The following is a 24,625-nucleotide window of genomic DNA, read 5'->3' as shown; positions in this document are numbered from 1 at the left end:
CAACAGTGCATGGAAAGGCAGAGGAGAACACAGGCTCTCTGAGGGAAGTTCATTCTGAGAGAGCAAGGAACAGTTGTATACTCTTTCGTTTCTGGTTTCTTTGGCTTAATATTATGAGATTCATCCATAATGTTGTTTCTGGTTAGAGCTAATTCATTGTCATTGCAGTATAGTATTCCATTGTATGTATTTATCACAATACATTTATCCACTCTACTGCTAATGAACAGTAGTGCTACTATGACTATTATCATAAATGCCTTTGGTAAATATTGAGTATTCTGTTCTATTGAGTGAGATTGCTGGGTCATAGAATATGCATTTGTTTAGCTTTTGTAGATATTACTAATTACTAAGCAGCTGTGGTTGTTCCAATTAAGACTTTTATCAGAGGTGTTTATGCGAGTCCCACTTGCTCCACATCCTTTTCAACACATATTATTTTCTGTCTTGTTTTGTTTTATTTTTTATTTATTTATTTATTTATTTTTTAAAGATTTTATTTATTTATTTATTTTTCCCCCCAAAGCCCCAGTAGATAGTTGTATGTCATAGCTGCACATCCCTCTAGTTGCTGTATGTGGGACACGGCCTCAGCATGGCCGGAGAAGCGGCACGTCGATGCGCGCCCGGGATCCGTACCCGGGCCGCCAGCAGCGGAGCACGCACACTCAACCGCTAAGCCACGGGGCCGGCCCATGCATTTTCTTGATGACTGATGAAGTTGAGCTACTTCTTGTATGCTTGTTAGCCATTTAGATATCATCTTAGAACTGCCTGTTAAGTCTGTTGTCCATTTTTTTTTTTTTTTGGAAGATCAGCCCTGAGCTAACATCCGTGCCAATCCTCTTTTTTTTTGCTGAGGAAGACTGGCCCTGGGCTAACATCTGTGCCCATCTTCCTCTACTTTATATGGGCCGCCGCCACAGCATGGCCTGACAAGCGGTGCATCAGTGTGCGCCGGGATCCGAATCCGGGCCGCCAGCAGTGGAGCGTACGCACTTAACCGCCACGCTGCGGGGCCAACCCCACTGTTGTCCATTTTTAAATTGGTTTTTCTGCCTTTTCATTATTGATTTATGAGTTCATTAGTTTTGATATAAATCTTTTGTTAAATATATGATTACAGATATCTTTACCTATTCTATCACAACTTTTCACTCAATCATTCTTTTTAATGAACAGACATTCTTAACTTTAATGTACTCCAATTTACCTCCTCTGCTTTATGATAGTTTTTAATGTCCTGTTTAAGAAAATTTTGTCTATTTTTTTTGCCAATTCCAAGGTCATGAAGATATTCTCTTTTGCTTTCTTAAAAAGTTACTTTTTTAAACCTTTCACATTTAGATGTACAGTATATCTGGAATTGACTTTTGTGTATGGTGTGAGATAGGAGTCAAGATTCGTTCTTTTGCATATGGATATCTACTTGACCAGCACCCTTACTGGTGCTTTTTAGCTATTTCAATGTCATAATTCAGGTGATTAATTAGTTCTGGATCTGTTTCTAGACTCTTTTTCATTGGCCTTTTTGTCTATCTTTGTGTCTAAACTGTCATCATTACTAGGCTTTATTACTGGTCTTGCTAACTGATAGTATAAGTCATTCAGCTTTGTTCTTCAGTATTGATTTGGGCTATTTTTTTTTTTTTTTTTTTTGGTTCTTTGCATTTTCATTAACAATTTTGAATTGGCTTATAAATTTCCACCAGAAAACTCTGCTGAGATTTTTATTGCAATTATGTTGAATCTATACATCAATTTGGAGAGACTGACATTTTTATAATATTGAACCTTCCAGTTCATGACCATGGTATATTTTTATTTATGTGTCTTATTTAATTTCTTTCAATAGTGTTTTGTAGTTTTCAATATAGAGTTATTTCATTAGTTTTATTCCCAAGTATTTGATAATTTTTGATAACAAAAGTTTTTTAATGTTTATTTGATGCTATCATCAATGATTGAAGACCATTTACTTTGATACCTAAGAATATTGGTAAACAAATATATTTCATATTTGTTCATCACATTAGAATTATTTTACTTATTACTTAAGTAGAGTTGGAGTGAGAAAGAAAAAATGCATTTACAGTTTTAAAATGTTAAGATTTGGTTGTTTTTGTTAGTGCTTATATGAAACAAATGTACATTTTTTAAAAAATTTTATTTATTTATTTTTCCCCCAAAGCCCCAGTAGATAGTTGTATGTCATAGCTGCACATCTTTCTAGTTGCTGTATGTGGGACGCAGCCTCAGCATGGTCGGAGAAGCAGTGCATCGGTGCGCGCCCAGGATCTGAACCCCCGCCGCCAGCAGCGGAGCGCACGCACTTAACCGCTAAGCCATGGGGCCGGCCCCAAATGTACATTTTTTTTTTTTTTTTTTAAGATTTTATTTATTTTATTTTTTTCCCCCCAAAGCCCCAGTGGATAGTTGTATGTCGTAGCTGCATATCCTTCTAGTTGCTGTATGTGGGACTCGGCCTCAGGATGAACGGAGAAGTGGTGCCTCGATGCGCACCCGGGATCCGAACCCGGGCCACCAGCATCGCAGCGCGCGCACTTAACCACCAAGCCACAGGGCCGGCCCCAAATGTACATTTTAAAAACAGAAATATTACAATTATTTTTCTCAAAAATATACTATTAAAAAATGCTTAGCCCCCAGCATATGCCATTTCTCAAACTGTTAAGTTCTGATCTCTGGGAGAAGTAAAAACAATTTTTGACTTACTTTTTTTGGTCATAAATTACATTTTTGTCTTCCACAATAAGATATAATTTCTTTTAATTGTACAACAAGGTGGTTAGAGAGTCTTCCCAGAGATATCTTTTGGCCAAGAGATAAAACGTTATTTTTCTGCCAAGCTTAGTTCAGTTTACTGAACTAATATTCATAAAGTTCCATATTCATAAAGACAGATAATTACAATTGCTAACTTTATAACTCATTTTCATCTAGGAATTTGTTCTTGGCTAGGTATTCCTCATGTTATTTGTAATTTAGCATTTGGAGACTTATGCATTACTCTATTTATTGAATAGTGGTAGAAGTAAAAAAAAAAAAGCGAAGGGGAGCTTTTTACACACAGAGAAAGTAGGTGCTTTGGCCAGGCTACAATTGCACAAATAATTTTTATGTTTTTTGTGGTTGTTGCAGGGGAAGATAGGCCCTAAGCTAACAACTGTTGCCAATCTTCCTTCCCCACCCGTCAAAGCTCCAGTACATAGTTGTGTATAGTTGTAAGTTCTTCTGGTTCCTCTATGTGAGCCACTGCCACAGCATGGCTACTGATAGATGAGTGGTGTGGTTCCACCCCCGGGGAACCCAAACCTGGGCCGCCGAAGCAGAGGGTGCAAACTTGAATCTCTAGGCTGTCAAGGCTGCCTCACAAATAATTTTTAGTGTGTATAATAACAAAACAAAACAAAACAAAACACAGTTGTTTGTAGATATGCTTTTGAGGGCAGGGTATTGAATTATACATCTCTAGCTTGATGATTTTGGTATAGTATCACACATTTAATTAACATTAATTGAATGACTAAATGAGCAGTTTGTGAGTTGGTTGCCAAAGTGAAATCATCTCTCTTGTATTTACTGTAGTTAATGTTGATTTGTTTCCCAAAATATCAAAGGGTTATTATGCGCTTTGTTAGATTAATTAGCAGTGTATAGATATCACAGTAAAGTGTGCTGCTTGTTACCATGCTATCTTTTTAGCTAATGCAAATTCCACCTGGAAAAAAAGTAATACATAGGTTGTGCTTGAGAACTGAAAGTTAAGTCGTCATATCTGATACAAATTGTTGAACCGCTGTCCACTGTCTTAGGGATAGTGTGATAACTGTCTAGTTCCAGAGATGTCATTTCAGAATTGGTTGACATACTGGTTTTATTTTACCCATTTCAGTGGGAGTAGGGATGGGACAAGCCTCTCCTGGCCACTGCTTTTCTTAGTGTTTTCAAACAGCCAGATCTCATTTTGGCATATGTTGTATATGACATATGGAACAAATTTTTGCTACCAACTCCTTCAATTGAGGGCAGATGTTATGTGTCCTTAAATATGCCTTAAAGGAATCTCTTTGGATCACTACTGAGACTTCAGTAGCATACCTCACCACAGAGCTGACCATAGGAAAAAAAACCTTTGGCATCTAGGATCCTTGCATGTGTAAACTCCAAGTATGTCAACAAAACCATGCTGATCTTGATTAATTCTGACCCGTGGGTGTTAATTTCTGGACTCCTGTCATTATGGTTCAAATCTTACCTTGCCATTTTGTGTATATCCAGGAAGAAAAATGTGTGAAACTGGCTAACACCTTTATCTAGTGTCGGCATAATCCAAGTTATACTATTTTTTTTAATTAATTAATTAGTTAAATTTTTTTTGAGGAAGATTGGCCGTGAGCTAACGTGGTTGCCAACCTTCCTCTTTTTTTTCTCCCCAAAGACCCCAGTACATAGTTGTATATCCTAGTTGCAGGTCCTTCTAGTTCCTGTATGTGGGACGCTGCCTCAGCATGGCTTGATGAGTGGTGAGTAGGTCCACGACCAGGATCTGAACTGACGAATCCTGGGCCGCCAAAGCAGAATGCACGAACTTAACTGCTGCGCCACCAGGCCGGCCCCCCAAGTTATACCATTATATAACAGTGAGCACTGCCGTATGGAAAACGTTTATTTTGCTATGGAGCTTAACTCCACATCTCTTTTTGTTGGTGAACCTCTTGGTTTTTTATTTCAGAGTATTATTTCAAGGGTCGATGGTTTCAAAGCTGCAAAAGTCATTCTCCTTATAACGTAGCCAGTTTTTGTGGCACTTAATGATGGATGTGGCACAAGTGTTATTGGAAGGAGAGAAGGCGGGATCCTATCTTTTTGTATTATTATCATACTAAAATAAGATACAACTAGCACGGGGCCAGCCCCGTGGCTTAGCGGTTAAGTGCGCACGCTCCGCTGTTGGCGGCCGGGGTTCGGATCCCGGGCGCGCACCGATGCACCGCTTCTCCGGTCATGCTGAGGCCGCGTCCCACATACAGCAACTAGAAGAATGTGCAGCTATGACATACAACTATCTACTGGGGCTTTGGGGGAAAAATAAATAAATTAAAAAAATTAAAAAAAAAAAGATACAACTAGCAAATAAATCAAACTAATCTAAGCAATTCAGGTCATTACCTTGATAATGAGACTCAGTGCTCAAGGCGTGAGTATCCAGAAAGTCTTGACTAATTATCATCGGCTCTTCAAGTCTACTGTGAAAGCAACAAAAGAGAAATCTCGCTCTTTTCTGATTTAATTATGCCCCATTAATACTGAGTCACTGTTTTTAAAAGAAGGGCGTGATGTTCTGCAGAGAGAGCAGTGATTAGAAGTGAGACGTTTAAATTACTTCTAAAGCCCAAGCCCAGGATTTAGTAGGTGCTAGCATGTAATTGATGCTCAACAAATGTTTGCTGAACAAATGATTCAATGAGTGAATGAATGAATGAAATATTTAAAAAATGTAAGATTCAGCCTATATTTCTCACATATCAATGTCTTTTTATTTTTTTTTATTTTTATTTATTTATTTATTTTAAAGATTTTATTTATTTTTTCCCCCCAAAGCCCCAGTAGATAGTTGTATGTCACAGCTGCACATCCTTCTAGTTGCTGTATGTGGGATTCGGCCTCAGGATGGACGGAGAAGTGGTGCCTCGGTGCGCGCCCGGGATCCGAACCCGGGCCACCAGCATCGGAGCGCGCGCACTTAACCACCAAGCCACGGGGCCGGCCCTCAATGTCTTTTTAAAAAGTGAACTATAAACCATTTATTATATCCATATGTACTTAATATATTATCTTAGCAACTAGAACCCCAAAACATTTTGGGATTTATTCTATACATGTCATTTTCAAGTACCAAAGATATTAGGATCATGGGATATGTATAACAAAAATCAAGTAGAAGACTTGAGAAAAAGGTTTTTAGGAAAGTGCATAGTTCTTTAAAAATATGTCAAAAAGCTGCTGCCTATGTTGTTTAAATTACTGCCATATGCATTTGTGATCGTGAGTTATACCAAGATGCAAAGTTAGGACAACTCAAAATTCTAAAGGGAAAAGGAGCATGAAAGCTCCAAGTCATGTATTTTTCTAGTTGTAAATGGAATTTAGAAAAACAATTCTAGAAGGATACCTACCAAACCAAATTTTTGGAAGTGCTTACCTATGAGGGTTGGAGTTTTTGAATGGAGGAGGGGTATATTAGAAAATATGTAACTTTAACTTTTTGCTTAAATTTTTCTATGTGGTTTGAATATTTAAATAATGAGCTTGTGTTACTTTAAAAAGTAATAAAACATACTACATCAAAGTAATGTAATTTGCATTTAGAAAGTTTATTTTTTTATTTATTATTTTTTTTTAAAGATTTTATTTATTCAGTTTTTTCCCCCCAAAGCCCCAGTAGATAGTTGTACGTCATAGGTTCACATCCTTCTAGTTGCTGTACGTGGGACTCGGCCTCGCGTTGGACGGAGAAGTGGTGCCTCGGGGCGCTCCCGGGATCCGAACCTGGGCCGCCAGCATCAGAGCGCACGCACTTAACCGCTAAGCCACGGGGCCGGCCTAGAAAGTTTAGAAGCAGGAAAAAAATAAACTGTAATCCTACCTAGAGGCAACCACGAGCAAAATTGGCATATTTGCTTCCAATATTTTTTCTGTATTTGAAAAATAACATAGTTAAAGTCAAGTGGGGTATATTTTTTTCTTCTCTTTTTTTCACTCAGTATATCATCAGCATTTTCCCTTTTAAAATTTTGTAAAGATTTAAAAAATATATTCATAATATTCTTTGGGTAAATGACCATAACCCACTAAACTATTTTTCGTTGCTTCTTACAGTTTTTCACATGATAGTGAACTCTTCTTTACAAATCTTCGTTCCCATTTCAGATTATTTCCTTGACACTAGCATCATTAGTCCTTTATTTCAAGCTAAAAGTATTTGCATAACCAAAATATTTAGTATTTTTCTAATGAGTTATTGCCTAATGATTTCTAAATCTTTACCACTTTTGGAAACCTGAAGTTTGTGGTGCAGGTATTTTTTGGAAGGGCAGATCTAGTTCCTTCTCCCAAAATGAGAAACTGAAGTTTCTATTACATTCTTTTTGGTAAACATGTTTTATTGCCCTCTCAAACATGGTAATTGATTGAGCCATCATTTCAGCATATCTCCTAACTAATGACTGGACACTAGCCAGATCAGATAAGGTAATTGGTGTATTTTTAGCTTTATGGAAAAAAACAGAATTTAAAAATTACTATTTAGTCTTGCTAAACTTTCCACATGTTTTTTGGTTGCTACACAAGAAATTCCTTAGACTAATTTGATCTTAGTTTAAATGATTCCAACATTCGTCTTCCATATGATGTTTCAGAAATCATAAAAATAGAACTTCTGCATCAGAGGTTTTAATTTTGATGGGCTTCAGTGCTCTGTTGATTCTATCCCCTCAAAATTATATGCAACGTATTCTTTTTGTATGCATTTTTCTGGAGAGATAGTTCATAGCTTTTATTAGATTTCACAGATGTGTAAGTCAGGTCTCCCACTCCCCAAAAGAAAAACAAGTAAGAGAATCAAACCACTCTAATAAGACTTTGAAGGAATGAAATAGACAACTGTTTCTATAATTAGGAAGAAAAAGTTATACTAAGTGTTTCAATATTCCCCCCATGTGGTCATCAGTGTGAGAATGGATCTGTTTGTAACATTGTGATTGTCAGACCTGTGAGGCAGGGATGCCATGAAGAGCAGAAGGGATACCTATAAAGGATCTAGCAGGCTGCCTGCTACATAGTGAGTGCCTAAATGTGGTGGTTATTGTTATATCCTTGATGAGGTTTTGTCTTCATTTTATTACTTTTCATTGTTTCCCTCTTGCCACTTGACTCAGGTTATTTAGAAGAAAGTAACTGAAGACCTCAGAAGTAGCCAGTCCACACCATTTCAAAAAATGCAAAAGCATTTCTCCTGCTGGAGGATTAAGATGCATTATGAATGAATTGGTTTCACTGTTCCCATGTGATAGAGACCTATAGTTGTGGTTTCCAGTGAAACGACAAGGCCACAGTTATTTTCTTGTCCTTGTATAATGAGAGGGTTTTGGTGTTTCTGCTGTATTCTAGACATTTACACTCTGCACCTTATTTTCATATCATATTTCCTATGCAACACCATTTTGTGGTGAGTTTTTCTGTTAAAGAGCAAAAGTAGGATCAAGGCAGGAGGAAGTGGGAGGACAAGACAGTGGAAGCCTGCAGTTGATCCAAGCCATGGAATTTTGGATGGAGTAGACGTAGTTTAGATTTAGAGAGAAAAGTGTGTGTGTGTTAGTTTCTTCTACCCTTGCAGGAGTAAGAAACTTGTTTAGGAGTTAATACAGAATTGCAGGGAGATTTTTCTACTAGGCAACATAGAAATTAAATTGCCTTCTTTATTCACCTAATTCCATTTTCTAGAGACCCTTCTAGTGCACTATGAGATATTAAAACAAAAATCAATAAAACAAGGAAAACAAAACAAAACGGTGTTTAACTTTTCTCTCTCTCTTTTGTTTTTTTTTATTTTTTGGTGAGGAAGATTAGCTCTGAGCTAACATCTGTTGCTAATCCTCCTCTTTTTGCTGAGGAAGATTGGCCCTAGGCTGACATCCATGCCCATCTTCCTCTACTTTATATGTATGAAGCCACCACAGCATGGTTTGATAAGCAGTGCTTAGGTCCACGTCTGGGATCCAAACCTACCAACTCTGGGCCACCAAAGCAGAGCATGCAAACTTAACCACTATGCCACCAGGCCAGCTCCAACTTTTCTCTTTTTAAAGAACCAACCAAATGTGCTAATTGCTAATTAGTATATAAAATTTTAACAAAATTTAAACTTCTTTGAATTGAAACACAGAAAGCTGGTAAAGGAAAGGAAGAAAAGTAATTAGCATTTGTTGAGGGTCTGCTATGGGCCAGACACTGTGCTAAAAGGCTTAATGTTACCAAATTTGATCCTGACAGTGACCCATGAAGTGTAAGTGTTAGGACACTCATTTTGCAGACTAGGAAATAGAAACCCACTTTAAAAAGTGCATTTAATTCTCTATGGCTAGCAAGTAGTAGAGGCACTCTTTCCATTATGGTAAAGGAGAATTAAATAATCTCTTCTTTTTTTAAATTGAGGTGTAATTCATGTAGCATACAATTAACTTTTTTAAAAATGTAGAATTCAGGGGCTGGCGTAGTGGTTAAGTTTGCATGCTCTGCTTCAGTGGCCCAGTGTTCGCAGGTTCTGATCCTGGGTGTGGACCTACTCACTGCTCATCAAGCCATGCTGAGGTGGCATCCCACGTAGAAGAGCTACAACTCTACAACTATAATATACAACTATGTACTGGGACTTTGGGGAGAAGAAAAAAAAGAGGAAGATTGGCAACAGATGTTAGTGTGAGGCCAATCTTCCTCAAAAAAAAAAAAAAGTACAATTCAGTGGTCTTTAGTATATTTACAGCGTTGTGCAACCATCACCACTATCTAATTCTAGAACATTTTCATCACCCCAAAAAGAAACCCAGTACAATTAAGCAGTCACTCTCCATTCTTCCATCCCCCGGCTCCTGGCAACCACTACTCTGCTTTTTGTCTTTATGGGTTTGCCTATTCTGGACATTTCATATAAATGGAATCATGCAATATTTGGTCTTTTGCATCTGGCTTCTTTCTCTTAGCATAATGTTTTCAAGGTTCATCCATGTTGTAGCATGTATCAGTACTTTGTTCCGTTTTATGGCTGAATAATATTTCATTGTATGAATAAACCACATTTTGTATAAACACTCATCAGTTGGACTTTTGGGTTGTTTCCACTTTTTGGCTATTATGAATAACGCTGTTATGAACATTTGTGTACGGGTTTTTGTGTGGACATGTGTTTTCAGTTATTTTGGATATATTCCTAGAAGTGGGATTGCTGGGTCATATGGTAACTCTTTGTTTAACTTGAAGGAATTGCCAAACTTTTCCAAACCAGCTGTACTATTTTAGATTCCAACCAGCAATGTTGAGGCTTCTAATTTTTCCACATCCTCACCAACACTTGTTATTATCTGACCTGATTATTGCCTTCCTAGTGGGTGTGAAGTGTTATCTCATGCTGGTTTGCTTTACATTTTTCTAATGATTAGTAATGTCAAGCATCTTTTCATGTGTTTATTGACTATTTGTATATATATTTTGGAGAAGTGTCTATTTCAGTCTGCCTTAGTCTGTTTGGGCTGCTATAACAAAATACTACAGACTGGGTAGCTTATAAACAACAGAAATTTATTATTTTTTTAAATTTTATTTATTTATTTATTTTTCCCCCAAAGTCCCAGTAGATAGTTGTATGTCATAGCTGCACATCCTTCTAGTTGCTGTATGTGGGACGCGGCCTCAGCATGGCCGGAGAAGCGGTGCGTCGGTGCGTGCCCAGGATTTGAACCCGGGCCGCCAGCAGCGGAGCGCACGCACTTAACCACTAAGCCACGGGGCCGGCCCAACAACAGAAATTTATTACTCACAGTTCTGGAGGCTAGGAATTCCAAGATCAAGGTACCAGCATGGTTGAATTCTGGCAAAGGCCCTCTTCCTGGTTCATAGCTGGCACCTTCTCACTTTGTCCTGACATGACAGAAGAGGCTAGGAATCTCTCTGAAGCTTCTTTTATAAGGCGCTAATTCCATTCGTGAGGATTCCACCCTCGTGACTTAAGCACCTCCCCAAGGCCCCATCTTCTGTATCATCACATTGGGCATTAGAATTTCAACATGTGAATTTTGGGGGCCGAAAACACACAAACATTCAGGCCATAGCAAAGTCCTTTGCCCATTTTAGAATTGAGTTTTTTTTTTTTTTTTTTTAAAGATTTTATTTATTTTTTCCCCCCAAAGCCCCAGTAGATAGTTGTATGTCATAGCTGCACATCCTTCTAGTTGCTGTATGTGGGACTCGGCCTCAGGATGGACGGAGAAGTGGTGCCTCGGTGCACGCCCGGGATCCGAACCCGGGCCACCAGCATCGGAGCGCACGCACTTAACCACCAAGCCACGAGGCTGGTCCCTAGAATTGAGTCTTTTTGTTGTTGAGTTGCAAGTGTTTGTATGTTCTAGATACTAGACTCCTATCAGATATGTGATTTACAAATATTTTCTGAGAGTTGTCTTTTCACTCTTTTGATATCTCCTTTGAAGCACAAAAGTTTTCAATTTTTATGAATTCTATTTTATATATTTTTTTCTTTGGTTGCTGTGCTTAATCTCTTTTTATTTTGTCATTCAAAGTTATAAGTGAACTTTACTTTTTACTATGAAGATACTTCACTGGCTTAAAGAGACTAGAATTCTTTTCTTGCTGCTCATTTTCCTCCCTATATAGTGCCTGGCGTTTGGTAGCCACCAAACAAGTGTTGGTTGAAATGAATGATACTGATCATAGATGTGGAACAGGGGTGTAGTAAACATTGGTATCTGAAGGGGTTAATAACAACTATCATGCATTGAGTACTTCCTAAGTGCCCAGTACTGTATTAAGCACTGACATGCTCATTGTCTCATTTAATCCTTACAGCAATCCTATGAAATTTACATTCTTCCCCTAAAGTATAAAATAAGACATTGAGGCTTAGAGAAGCCAGGTAATTTATCAAAGACCACATAGTTGATCTGGGATTAGAACCTTTGGCTTGGATGGTATCTGCTCATTTTAACCACCATGTCCCTGAGCTAGGGCAACAAGCAATATGTGAAGAACCCAGAGGATGGAGAGGAGTGGGACCAAGAGGTGGACTGGTTGAGGATAGTCATGCTAAGGTTATTGCTGCTATCTTTTAGACTTGTGCAACTTTGAAAGAGATGTTGTGTAAGAATCTTATGGGTTCATTTTGCAAAAAAATGTGATTTTTTTGACATGAATCAAATATTTAAACTCTTTGAGTTTGCCAATTCAACTGCTTCTATATTTTAATTTCAAGGTTACATTTCTCTTTAACCATCTTTTTGTGTGTGTGAGGAAGATTACCCCTGAGCTAACATCTGTTGCCAATCCTCCTCTTTTTGCTGAGGAAGATTGGCCCTGGGCTAACATCTGTGCCCATCTTCCTCTACTTTATATGGGACGCCACCACAGCATGGCTTGATAAGCGGTTCATGGGTGCATGCCCGGGATCCGAACCTCTGAACCCCAGGCCGCCGAAGTGGAGCACACAAACTTAACCGCTACGCTACTGGGCTGGCCCCCTCTTTAACCATCTTTTTAGCTCTTTCCCTCCATTTATTTATTTTTTTTTTACTTTTACTGTTGCCTTTTTTCTTTTCTTTTTTTTTTTTTTTTTTGTGAGGAAGATTCAGCCCTGAGCTAACATCTGTTGCCAATCTTCCTCTTTTTGCTTGAGGAAGGTTGTCCCTGAGCTAACATCTGTGCCAGTCTGCCTCTATTTTGTATGTGGGATGCTGCCACAGCATGGCCTGATAAGTGGTGTGTAGGTCCGTGCCTGGGATCCAAGCCTGTGAACCCTGGGCCCCTGAAGTAGAGTACACGAACTTAATCACTATGCCACCAGGCTGGCCCCTCTTTCCTTTCATTTTTTATTTTTACTTAAAATATTTTTACCCTCCTTGGACTTCATTCCCCTCTGAATCCTAATCTGGTAATTCCATACGTTTTGTGGTAATTTTTCACTCCACTGTGTCTCTAAGCAGATGTTTTTATATTTTATGTAGCTTTTCTAATTGTCTTCAGCAAAAGAGTTGTTCCAAATTATCAATTTTATTATCACTGGAATTGAAAGTTTTGTATTCTTTTTAACTAATAAATGTAAGATTGTATTATGGTGGTATGGTGGAATTAGCATCCCCAACTCCAGCAGAAACCTTGTCAATACTAGGTTTATCTGGGAGAGGTTCCAATGTCCCAAAATATTGTGTACTTGAATATCCCCAATTTTTATATTAAATGAGTTTTACTTGCTCTTTACACTGTTTATTTGTACATAGTTTTCTTAATTAGTGACAACCATGGTTCTCCATTGCTGTAATAGAACCACCTAGAAGTCAGGTGTCATACCACATGCTTTTCATAGCCATCACAGCATTTAAACCTAATGTCAGCATTGTCCCTCACTGAGTTACAGGAGGTTGACTTGCTCAAGGTCCCATAGTTAATAGCATCATTGGGATTTGGATACCACCAGGGATATACTGATCTTGTATAAGATAATATTTTGTTTTTTGTTTTTTTTTTAAAGATTTTATTTATTTATTTCCCCCCCCCAAAGCCCCAGTAGATAGTTGCATGTCATAGTTGCACATCCTTCTAGTTGATGTATGTGGGACGTGGCCTCAGCATGGCCAGAGAAGCGGTGCGCCGGTGCGTGCCCGGGATCTGAACCCGGGCCGCCAGCAGCGGAGCCCGCGCACTTAACTGCTAAGCCACGGGGCAGGCCCTATAAGATAATATTTTGATATTGTATAATATAATATTTCAAGGTGGACAGGCCAGGAGGAAATACTTTCTTTTCAAAACATCTAAAGTAATTTTCTTTTATCACATGCATAGTTAGTGATTAAGAGAATTGTTGGGTGTAGTGATCCTTCATTCCCCGCCCCCCCAAACCCACTAACACTACATTAATTGTGATGGTTAGCAAAAGTAGCCCTATAAACATATGGGTATATGTTCATAAAGTTAGAAACTTAATCACAGCATCAGTGAATGCAATTTGACATATTCTCAAATGATATGCTTGAAAGAACTGATGTTATGGGCAAGAAAAATGTCAATTCACAGTTTATAAATATCTAGTAAAAACAACAGAAACCAATTATTTATTTTAATTTAAACAACAAGAACTATTGTGCCCATTGATTAATTATTTGGAAGTCAGGTAAATCAAACAGATTCTGGGGAAAATTGTGTTTCCTTATCTAGTCATTAAGAGTGAGTATCTATGAAACACCATTATAATCCTTTATGCTAAAACATTCCTAATAAGATAGGCAAGTTTTTTATTTAAATCTGCACAGTTAACATAGTTACAAGCTTGAGCTCCTTACCTGTTGATTTCTAAGGTGGACTGTGGCGAAAATAACCTTTTTGTTTTCTTGTTATGGCAAGTATATCTTCTCCTGACCCCACAAGGTATTCCTAAAGGGGTTTACATTCCAAAAGCTCAAAAAGATCCCCTTCAGACACAGAAATGGTAGCAAGTTAGAAGAAATGTCTCTAGTAAGAAATTGAGGGCCATTTACTTATTTTATTTTAAACAGAGCTAATGTGCCCATTGGATAAGTATTTGGATATCAGGAAAATCAGACAGACTTGGGAAAAAAATTGAATTTTAGACATTCTATTATTATAAATATTACAGGCTCAATGGCAAGTTTTTTGTTTTTTTGGTTCCCCCTGAAAAACTATAATTCCTCTCTTCTCTCTATCTGAGTTAAGCTCCTTGGAAAAGAGTTATTCATTAAGTCGGAGATCCCACAGGTGTTAAGCAGCGCCTCTAAGATACTTGGTGTTCTCTATTCTATTTCTGGAATGAACGAAGGAAGGGCATCCCTTACTGCAAAAATTGGAAGCATCTGGACAGCACAGAGTTAGCCTGATGAACGAGTAACATTCCTAGGCAGCCAAATCTTTGCTTCTCCATAGATTGTTGGAGACTCTAGTAAATGAATTTAAAAACTAAAGAAGTTACCCCTTTCTAAGTAACTGATTTCATCTCAACCAGAACATCTTACATACACTCATTTTGAAAATACCAGTTTTCTCTGATTAGGAGACAGTTATACAAGGGTGTTTTCTAGCTTAAAAACACAGGTTTTCGGATCTAGGACAAACCAATCACCTCTCCTTAGTTCTTGCCTTGAAAAGATAGCTTATATTTGTGATTATCAATTTAACAGGAGCACCGTCGTTGACTTTTAAAAGGACCAATTATGGAAAATTGAAGGATGGAACAAAAAAAAGTAACTTTTCAACTGGAATGGTAGAGAATTAAAGGCTGGTCACATCTCTTCATATGCATGCTCAATGACCAGCCCTATTACCCAAGCGGAAGCATATCTACTTATGTGCATTTCTCCCCAAAGCCCCTTCACAGCCATACTGGAGTGTGACTTTCAGTAGCCACAATGCTCCCAGTGTCCTTGCACATGTTGTTACTTCCATCTGGAGTACATACCTTTCTTCTCTCCCTCTATATTTTGCCAACTCCTACTTACCTGTCCTTAGGTTTCAGTGGAAATGTCACTTCCTTTGGGAAACCTTCTCTGTCTTGCATGGCTTTCTGGGCTCATCCTCATTCTATATTGCATCATGATTGTCTGTGTCTCTCTTGAGATGGTAGGTTCTGAGGGGCAGGCCCAGCACCACGTCTGCATATTGGAGGTGCCCAAACTATTAAGTTGTTTTAAGGGGTTTTTGTTATTAAATCAGGGAAATTCATTTTAAAAAAAAAAGAATTAACAAATTTAATTTTTTTTTTTTTTTTTTTTTTTTTTTGGTGAGGAAGATCAGCCCTGAGCTAACATCCTCCTCTTTTTGCTGAGAAAGACCGGGCCTGGGCTAACATCTATTGCCAATCCTCCTCCTCCTTTTTTTTTTTTTTTTTCTCCCCAGAGCCCCAGTAGATAGTTGTATGTCATAGTTGCACATCCTGCTAGTTGCTGTATGTGGGACGCCGCCTCAGCATGGCCGGACAAGCGGTGTGTTGGTTCGCGTCTGGATCTGAACCTGGGTCGCCAGCAGCAGAGCGCGCGCACTTAACCGCTAAGCCACAGAGCCGGCCCCGAATTAACAAATTTTAAAGAAAACATTTTTTTTTTTTTTTTGGTTATTAATTTTATTTTTTTATTTATTTTTTCCCCCCAAAGCCCCAGTAGATAGTTGTACGTCATAGCTGCACGTCCTTCTAGTTGCTGTATGTGGGATGCGGCCTCAGCATGGCCAGAGAAGCAGTGCGTCAGTGCGCGCCCGGGATCCGAACCCGGGCTGCCAGCAGCGGAGCGCATGCACTTAACCACTAAGCCACGGGGCCGGCCCTAAAGAAAACATTTTTGGATATGGAATCTTTAAGGCTGTTCAATGATTTTAAGTCTAGGTTTGCTCAACTTAGGAGATACCTAGATGTAATTTGCTCAGAAAGAAGTTGTGTGTGTGTACGTGCTCGTGCGTGTAAAATGCTTTGAGCTTCTCAGTGAAACGATAAATTTTTATGATTTTGCTATTAGACTTGATGAAACAATTAGATTATCCAACAACTGAGGGCACAGTACTATCTGGAGTCAGCTCTCTAGCATGAATGACATAGAGAAGGAGCTCAAAGGTACAGAACTTCCTTTAAAAAAAAAGAGAATATTGTTGATTATGAAATACACAGGACAGACTAGCAATAATAAGAAGAAAACTTCCATATATCCTTCACAAAAGGGGAAAATTTTCTAAATGGGAGCATCCTCTGTGATTTCTTTGTTTTTGACAGAAACCCATAGATGCTGTTATTGGATTTCTCTGTCCAAACTATGGATTTAGACTCTAATAGAGGGAGTAGGCTTGTCAATTTCAAGTTTGTACTAAGAATTGTTGAGAAATTGGGGAGAGGTGATATTTCAACCTCATTAGTCTCTGGAGTTATCTATGGTTCACCTCATTGTCAACAGTTGTCACTTGGCAACTGTTGAAGATCACTGCTCATTTGTTCCTTAATTCTTGCTATTGAAGAGCAGTTATTTTTACCAGCAGTGAGCATGACTGTTAGAAGGAATGGGGTGGATACTAGGTAGACTTGGCCTCTTTGAGGGGAAAAGGGCTAGTGTAGATAAGCCTCAGGGAAGGAAGTGGGGGAGGGAGGGAAGCCAGGGAAAGGCTGTGCAAGGGGATCAGCCACCTATACCCAGACTATTATTGCTGACCCAGTCACCCAGGAACATCTCCAGTGTTAGTCTTTCAGGTTCCTATGTCTCACAAGAAATAAAACCAAACTAACTTTAAGATCTCTGTTAGAATTGTGAAAAGTACAAGCCATCCTTTTCTTATTCTTGTTGATTGGAAGTTGACAAAAGATGGTACTTGGATTATCTTTTCCCAGGTATCACTGCAAAAGCTGTGACACCCCCTCTCCCCAACAATATGTAAAAAGAGAAATGTAGAAGGATTTCATGGGAGAGGAGAGTGTGGCTAATATTGGAAGGATTTTGTGCTGCAGAGGTGTCAATTTTGGGAAACAGTGAATTCCTCCTGAGATTAATTTAGAAGAAGACTCTCCTAGGCAGTATTTGTACATCTAGTTTCTTGTGGGTGCAGAATTGCTTATGCTTAGAAAGAGTTTTGAAATTATTCACAGATTTATCTCTGAGGTCACAAAATAAATTTTTTAAAAAGCACACCTAATGTAATGTTGATTTAAAGTACCATTCTTCTAGAAATCTGAGCTGCTATTCCTCTATTCTAAAAAAAGAAGCATGTGGTTTTGAAGACGTTTCTTTTAAGATTATTTTGGGATATTTACAGGTGTCTATTGTTGGGTATTGAAAATAAAGAGGAGTTGTGGAGAGAGAAATGTAGATGGTTAGAACTAGGCTCAAGTCAAATTCTAACTTGCTGTGTAACCTAAATAACTTTACCTCCTTGGGTCTCAGTTTATCTATGAAATGAAGTAGTTAGATTAATTTTATTCAGTGTTCCTTTTTAGTTTTAATCATGTGATTTTTAAGAGAAAAGAGATCTCATTTTGTAATATTTGAAAGAACCTAATACACTTGAGTTATTACAAAATTAAATATCAACTCATGCAAGTTAATAATCATGATTCTTTGTGGGAAAAACAAATAGATTTCAGTGACAAAAATAAGTTCTGAGTAAGTAGGACCACAACACAAGGTTTCTTAGTTTCTGATCTGTCATTCTTTCAACAAGGTCTAATTGTATGCACTTTGCCCTAAATAATAAGAGAATGGGAATGGCTCTCTTGACCTCCAATTTCTCTGCTAGTAATTTCTGATTATTCTCTTCATCAAAGCTCACTGTCACCTAAGCCCTGAGCTGAGATCGTCAAATCGCTAAGTATAGGATTTAGAACAGATGGTCACAACCAATAGAGGTTACCAATCTATTCTGTATTCAGACAAGTGCAGACCTTCATGGTGTAGTATCAGTTAGATATTTGGAGTTAATGTTAGCTCTGGTCATTCTCATTAACCCTCATATTTAGCTGGTATGAGCTTTGGCTTTATTTATTAACTCATTTTACAGAACGTTGCACACAGACCTTCAATGTTTGCTTAGGTTGCCAAGCACAATGTTGTATGGCTTCGTGAGTAGCCCATGCAGTGAAAATGCCCATCCATGGGGCTTTAAAAACTGCGCTTCACACCAATGTGGATATTCAGTACACCTAACACTCTGAGCCTGATTTTATTTTATTTTATTTGGGCAAACATACGGATTACACAGGTAATAGATGGCGTTTAAATATATAATTATATCTTTTTAAAGATTTTTAATTATTTATTTTTTTCCCCCCAAAGCCCCAGTAGATTGTTGTATGTCATAGCTGCACATCCTTCTAGTTGCTGTATGTGGGACGCAGCCTCAGCATGGCCGGAGAAGCGGTGTGTCGGTGCGCGCCCGGGATCCGAACCCAGGCTGCCAGCAGCGGAGCGCGCGCACCTAACCGCTAAGCCACAGGTCCGGCCCAAAATATATAATTATATCTTAATATATCATGGCCACTTTGCTAAATACTGAGCCATCAACCTGAGAAAATGTTGATGCTTTTTAAAAATTATATTGAAGTATTCAAGGGGAGAGGCATAATCTGTAATTGAAATGCAAGGCCCTTTAAGACATGTAGGGCTACCCTTGTGTGCGTTGCTGATGGGAAAGTAAAATCGTATAGCCGCTGTAGAAAATGGCTTGGCAGTTCCTCAAAAAATTAAACAGAATTATTATATGATCCAGCAACTCCACTGCTAGGTATATACTCAAAAGAACAGAAAGCAGGAACTCAAATAGATACTTGTATACCCACGTTCATAGCAGTATTATTCACAATAGCTAAAAGGTAGAAACAACCCAAATGTACATCAACAGAAGAATGGATAAATAAAATGTGGTATATACACACAATGAAATATTATTCAGCCTTAAAAGGGAGTGAAATTCTGATACCTCTTACAACATGGATGAACCTTGAAAACATTATGCTAAGTGAAATAAGCCAAACACAAAAGGACAAATATTGTGTGATACCACTTATATGAGGTACCTAGAATAGGCAAATTTATAGAGACAGAAAGTAGAATACAAGTTAGCAAGGGCTGGGGAAAGGTAAATGAGGAATTATTGTTTTAATGGGTACAGAGTTTCTATTTGGGATGATGAAAATGTTCTGGAGATGGAGAGTGGTGATAGGTACATAACATTGTGAATGTACTTAATGCTACTATATTACACGCTTAAAAATGGTTAAAATGGCGAATTTATGTTATGTATATTTTACCACAATAAAAAAAAATCTCCAAAGAAAAAGAAATGTAGGGTTAAAAGGTCTTGCACCCATTTTCATTTTCATTGTATTTATCTCGTTTTTCTACCCGTTTCATGCCTGCTTCCTTCCCCACAGAGAGCTTCTTAGTGTGGTCTCAGTGTGCTTAAAGTTGCCCTGGTGGATGTGGTTAGGTCAAAATCCACTAGTTTTGCTTCTTCTTGCGTTTGTTAAAAATTTTGAGGGTGGGTGGGTGACGGAGAGGTAGTTTAAAGAGGGAAAACAATGCATGTTGGACTTCCCATTCCAACAAGGAAAGCGTGCTTTTGTGGCAAACCAACAGGCTAGGAATCAAGGGTGATGAAATACAGGCCTTCCGGCCCTCACTCTGTTCCCGATTTCTGGTTGTGGGAATCTGTTCTGAATCCAACTGCAAGTGGAAAACCCATCTTTGGCTGAGCAGCCAGGGAGGCCCTCCTGCCAATCCCCTAAATGTGCTGCTGAAACTCTGGCCCTGTGAGGATGGAGCTGAGGCTGTCTCCCAAGATCTGTGCAGCTGTCAAGGTGGCTGTGACGGGACTGTGACCGGCCTCTGTACTGCTTTTTGGCAGTGACCTTGAGACCTGCCAGCTCACAGCAGCTGTCCTCGCTCTCGCTCTATTGCCACTGTTGCATGGCCAGGGGACTGAAGGGAGGGGGCTACACTCCTCTAGCTCTGCGGTTCCCAGGGTCTGGCAAGTTTCAATTATGGTGCCCAGCTCTCCCAGCGCCTGCCACCCACTGGCCATGCGGACAGTCCAGGTGTGTGAGTGTGGATGGCTGCTTGTTCCACCTCTGGCTCAGGGCCCAATCCCTGGAAGTGAGTGGCTCTGTCTGACCATCAGCCTGGTGCGCAGGCAGGCTCCACGTGGGGACCTGCTTGGCAGCTCTGCAGAGAGATACTTAGTGACAGTTGATGATCTTGGGAGCCAGAGGAGCCAGAGGTGCCCCTTTTGTCCCAAAGGTATAAGTCTGCCTCTGGAAGGGGAGGGATTTCTTTGGGAAATAAAGGTCACCAGAAATGTCCAGAGCAAGAGAGAGAAAGAAATCTTTTCTCTCCAGCGACTCAGAATGGCAAGTGTATTTTGAAAACTCCTCCCCCTCTCCTTGTCCTCATCCTGTCTTTTTCCTTTTAAGTGGCTTTATTATTTTTTTAATCCGCCTTTGTCATTGGACATTTATTGACAGAAATCAAATTGCTGTGTTTCTGGGCACAGCGCCTGCTGCAAAGAGGTGTGGTTCCCGAGGAATGAGACACGCAGCCCAACAGCTGAGCCTACGCTGTCCTCACGTAACCTCCCTGCCTTCAATATCGCCAATATTTAGCCTTGCCTTATAAAGTAAAAATGCACAATACCTTCCAGAGTTTCAGCAAGCCCAAATGCCCCCCTCGGCTCCGTTATATCTCCTGTACGTTGGCGGCAGGGCCGCTCACCCCTCCCCCCGCGCAGACCTGCCCTCAGAGCCGCCAAGAGGTTACTAATCAGGGAGTCTCCGCCATCGATCCGATGGCGGAGACCTGGGGGATTTGTGTGCATTGTTTTTCCTGAAGCCTCCTGTGATTTCGGCGCGACCAGATCCTCTGCAGCGAACTCCATGTCGCAGCTTGTGGCTGCCTGTGTCCTGTGGTGAGAGCGGAGCCGCACAGGAGATCCTTTGTCTAGGAAGGCTAGGCAGAAAAGATCACTTTGGAGTTGCTAAGCTCTGCATTGCCATTGGCTGCACTCTTTGTGGGGCTGTTTTTGCAAAAGGCATGCCCAGCACGTCTACAGTGCTGGCAGGCCAGGGCTGCCTTTAAACACCATGATAATAATACCAAAAAGCAGTTTGCAGAACTGTTCCACTGTAGAGGCTTCCTCTGCAGAAGCAAGCAAGATGGCTACCTCGTGGGCTTCGCTGTGAAGAATGCAGAGGCTAATTAAGACAGACTTTAAGGGGAAAAAAGGGTATTTCCCTACTTCATCTTTATGCAAGGCTTTTTTTCAGTGACTTTTAAAGTATACATTTTACATAAGCTCTTTAGGTTCTGCCTAGCAAACATGTTGATGATTTTAAATGATCTAAGTAGTTTTACAGAGAAATAGCCAAAAATTTTGGGGGGGTGGGAGCTAATTTTTTTTCTTAAATGGAGGCTCATTTTGCAATTTGATTTTTTTTAGGTTATAAAGGAAAACAAGAGGCCCCAGAGGGAAAAGAAGCCCAAAGTTGTAAAGGTAATCAGCTATTGATTAAATCATATTTAATTTTTTTTCCATTTCATATAGTATTTTTCTGTCACTTAGGGGTAAATTTGGAGTCAGTGGCTGTGAATTCTCCCAGATTTTTAGTAGAAAAATGAATTTTCACTCAACTAAAGTGCTTTCTCTCTGTTTTTTTTTTTTTTTGATGTGCTGCATAATGTGCATATTAGCATCCTTTATTTTTAACTTCACACAAGTCTGCAAAAGGAAAAGTTTATATGCAAAGTGCTGTGAATAAAATTTGTTTTTCTTTGTAGCTCCCTTTGTAGCATCTGCATTTGTGGTGTTGCACCACTGTGTAAACTTAAGCTCTTAAGGAGAAAGACACTATTTGAAGTTGACAGCTATGATCCATTGTGATTTTAATAGACCTTCCATTAGACACTATTTTAAAATGTGCAATTTTTCTTTCCAAAGGAAAAGATCCTTAGAGGTTTTAGTTCAGCTTAAAATGTGTAAGCCTTTGAGATCTGACAGCCAAATTACAATTGCTTAATCTCAAATTCTATCATCTTTAATTTTGGCATTCATAGAGCTGTAGGAATATGCATATTTCCTTTATTTTCAAAATACTTTGCCTAATGAGTGTTTGGTAGTAACCTAATTCAGTTTATAAGCTAGCAGTCTGTGTTATAAGCTTTGTACAGTATTTAGAAGGGTTAATTTAAAAGCATATGGCATTACTAAAAGTTTAAGGCTTGCTTCAGTCTAGCAAATAGATGCTTATGTGTTAAAGGTTTCAAGTGGTATATTGCTATTATAAACACAAGCAAACTGAGCAAGTTTTTAGTTCAAGAAGACATATTAAGCAATAAAACTACTTGTCTTTAAGATTGTGTTGTGTACATGTAATTAAAAATATTTTAACCTAATCTTAGCTTTTCTTTTGCAAATAAAGTTGTAGCACTCAAAGAGGAACAACATGTTGAACTATGGATGTGGCAAATTCTTATCTCATTTGTTTCCACAGTTGTGTACCTTGAAATTGTTATTGACATGGAGAACCAAACCTTGAATTGCTTTTTAATTGTCTGACCACCTCGAGTTTCTATTTCCTGTGTGTACATAGCATTGTCATGTACATTTTTCATCAACCAATGAGTATTTATTTAATATTTACCACATAGTCATCAGTGTGCTAGGCACTATGATCATTGAAATGAATGAAATTGCTTGGCATAAGTTCTCACTGGGCCTGGACAAATAGAATACTGGTTATTTTCAAGGTAAATTAAACCCTCCTCTGTTTTTCTTCTGCATATTGATCTACCCACCTGCTTTTACTCCCTTCTCCTCCCCCAACTATAGAAGTGTACCATTCAAAGCCCCACTTATATTTCTCTTTTTTATTGGTGAGGAAGTTTGGCCCTGAACTAACATCTGTTGCCAATCTTCTTCTTTTTGCTTGAGGAAGATTGTCCCTGAGCTAATATCTGTGCCCATCTTCCTCTATTTTGTATATGGGATGTAGCCACAGCATGGCTTGATGAGTGGTGTGCAGATCCATGCTCAGAATCCAAGCCCTCGAACTCCCAGATGCCAAAGCAGAGTGCTCAAACTTACTCACTAGGCCACTGGGCCAGCCCCTCTACTTATATTTCTTAATCTCTTTTTATACTTTCTTTGTTGGGTGTATCCATCTCAGGAGTTTTGTCTTAAAATCTTCAAGTGAGGAATAGTTTTAGTCCTCCTGTTATAAATGGCTCTCAAATTTGTGAGGAGGTGGGGATGGGGGTATAGGAGAAAGGGAAAGGCTGTGTGGACAAACTAATATAGACTAAGTAACCTTGGTAGCTAGATCATCACCCGCCTTTGCTAGGAAGTAAAATTGAGCTTTGGGAGTACTATTTAATTCTATGTTTATTTTGTTAGTCTCTGGGTGTCCTGTTGCCTGAAATAAATTTCAGAAGTAAATATACTGTGTGTTGCTTTTTTGAATCATAGCAATAGACTGACTTTTTTGAAAAATAAGTGCCTGTGGGTGGCTGAATTTCATGTGCCACAGCAAGTAGAACCAAATTGTCGCTCACTTTCCTCTACCGTTATTGATTGTTGTACAAGAGTAGGGAAATGCTCTACAAGGAAAAAAAAATTTTTTTTCTCATGTTGGCAGTTTAAAATGTTTTCTTTAGTTTTCTGTTAGTCGTAGTATTTTTTGTTCTTCTCTAAAGAAAGCTTTCTTTCTCTGTGCCACAATAGAAATGCTAAAATACTTTCAGATTTTAGCTTGATATGTGTAAAATACAATTGGAGCAAATGTAGAATATTATATAACCCTGAAGGAGATGTTAAGAAAATTAAATCCACCATTTGGGAGCGAGGGTAGGGGAGGAGTACAACTTTCAGTTTAAGGTGTTATGGGTGAGGACTTATTCCAGCTGGCTGTTACCCAAGGATCAGTGATGGGAATCTATAGCTTATTACAACTTGCTCTCTGTTCATAATGTACTTCTTTGCTTTTGGCATTGTGCCAGAGGTCTAGTATGCTTCTTGTGACTCTGGCCTCTTAGATTTCCTTGCTCTTTGTCAGGGTGGATGCTACAGATGTGCTGACTGATTTTCATCTTCATCATCTATTAGGAAATAGTTGGGCAGATGAAGAGTCGGATTAAGGAAATTGGGTGTAGAATTGAAGCTTGTCCCATCCTACTCTGAACCTGCTAACTAAAGACTGAATCCAGTTGTGGGGCTGAAGTTGCCTGGCATGTCTCATACCTCTCATCCTTAAACAATCTGTTATCTGTATTGATGACGTATATTTATTCTA

At 38.9% G+C, this 24,625-nt stretch overlaps 1 protein-coding gene across 6 annotated transcripts in view; it reads left to right on the top strand.

The window, feature by feature from the left end:
• TET1 (tet methylcytosine dioxygenase 1) overlaps nt 1–24,625 on the top strand; it is a 142,342-nt gene that overhangs the window by 14,441 nt on the left and 103,276 nt on the right. For 4 of the 6 annotated variants that reach the window (XM_004427056.3, XM_087432112.1, XM_087432109.1 and 1 more), the window contains one exon: nt 21,778–21,831. The exons of 1 other annotated variant lie outside the window; for it this stretch is intronic. In XM_004427056.3, coding sequence (XP_004427113.2) covers nt 21,778–21,831 — 54 coding nt within the window. Of the gene's footprint in view, nt 1–21,113; nt 21,565–21,777; nt 21,832–24,625 lie in introns of those variants that run through there. One more of the 6 variants, XM_087432114.1, reaches the window with a different exon arrangement.

This window comes from Ceratotherium simum, chromosome 6 (assembly GCF_057802395.1).
Source record: "Ceratotherium simum simum isolate JZ-2026a chromosome 6, ASM5780239v1, whole genome shotgun sequence".
NCBI classification, from domain to species: domain Eukaryota; kingdom Metazoa; phylum Chordata; class Mammalia; order Perissodactyla; family Rhinocerotidae; genus Ceratotherium; species Ceratotherium simum.
Note: the sequence above shows the minus strand (reverse complement) of the source record. Positions and strands in the feature narration are given on the sequence as shown.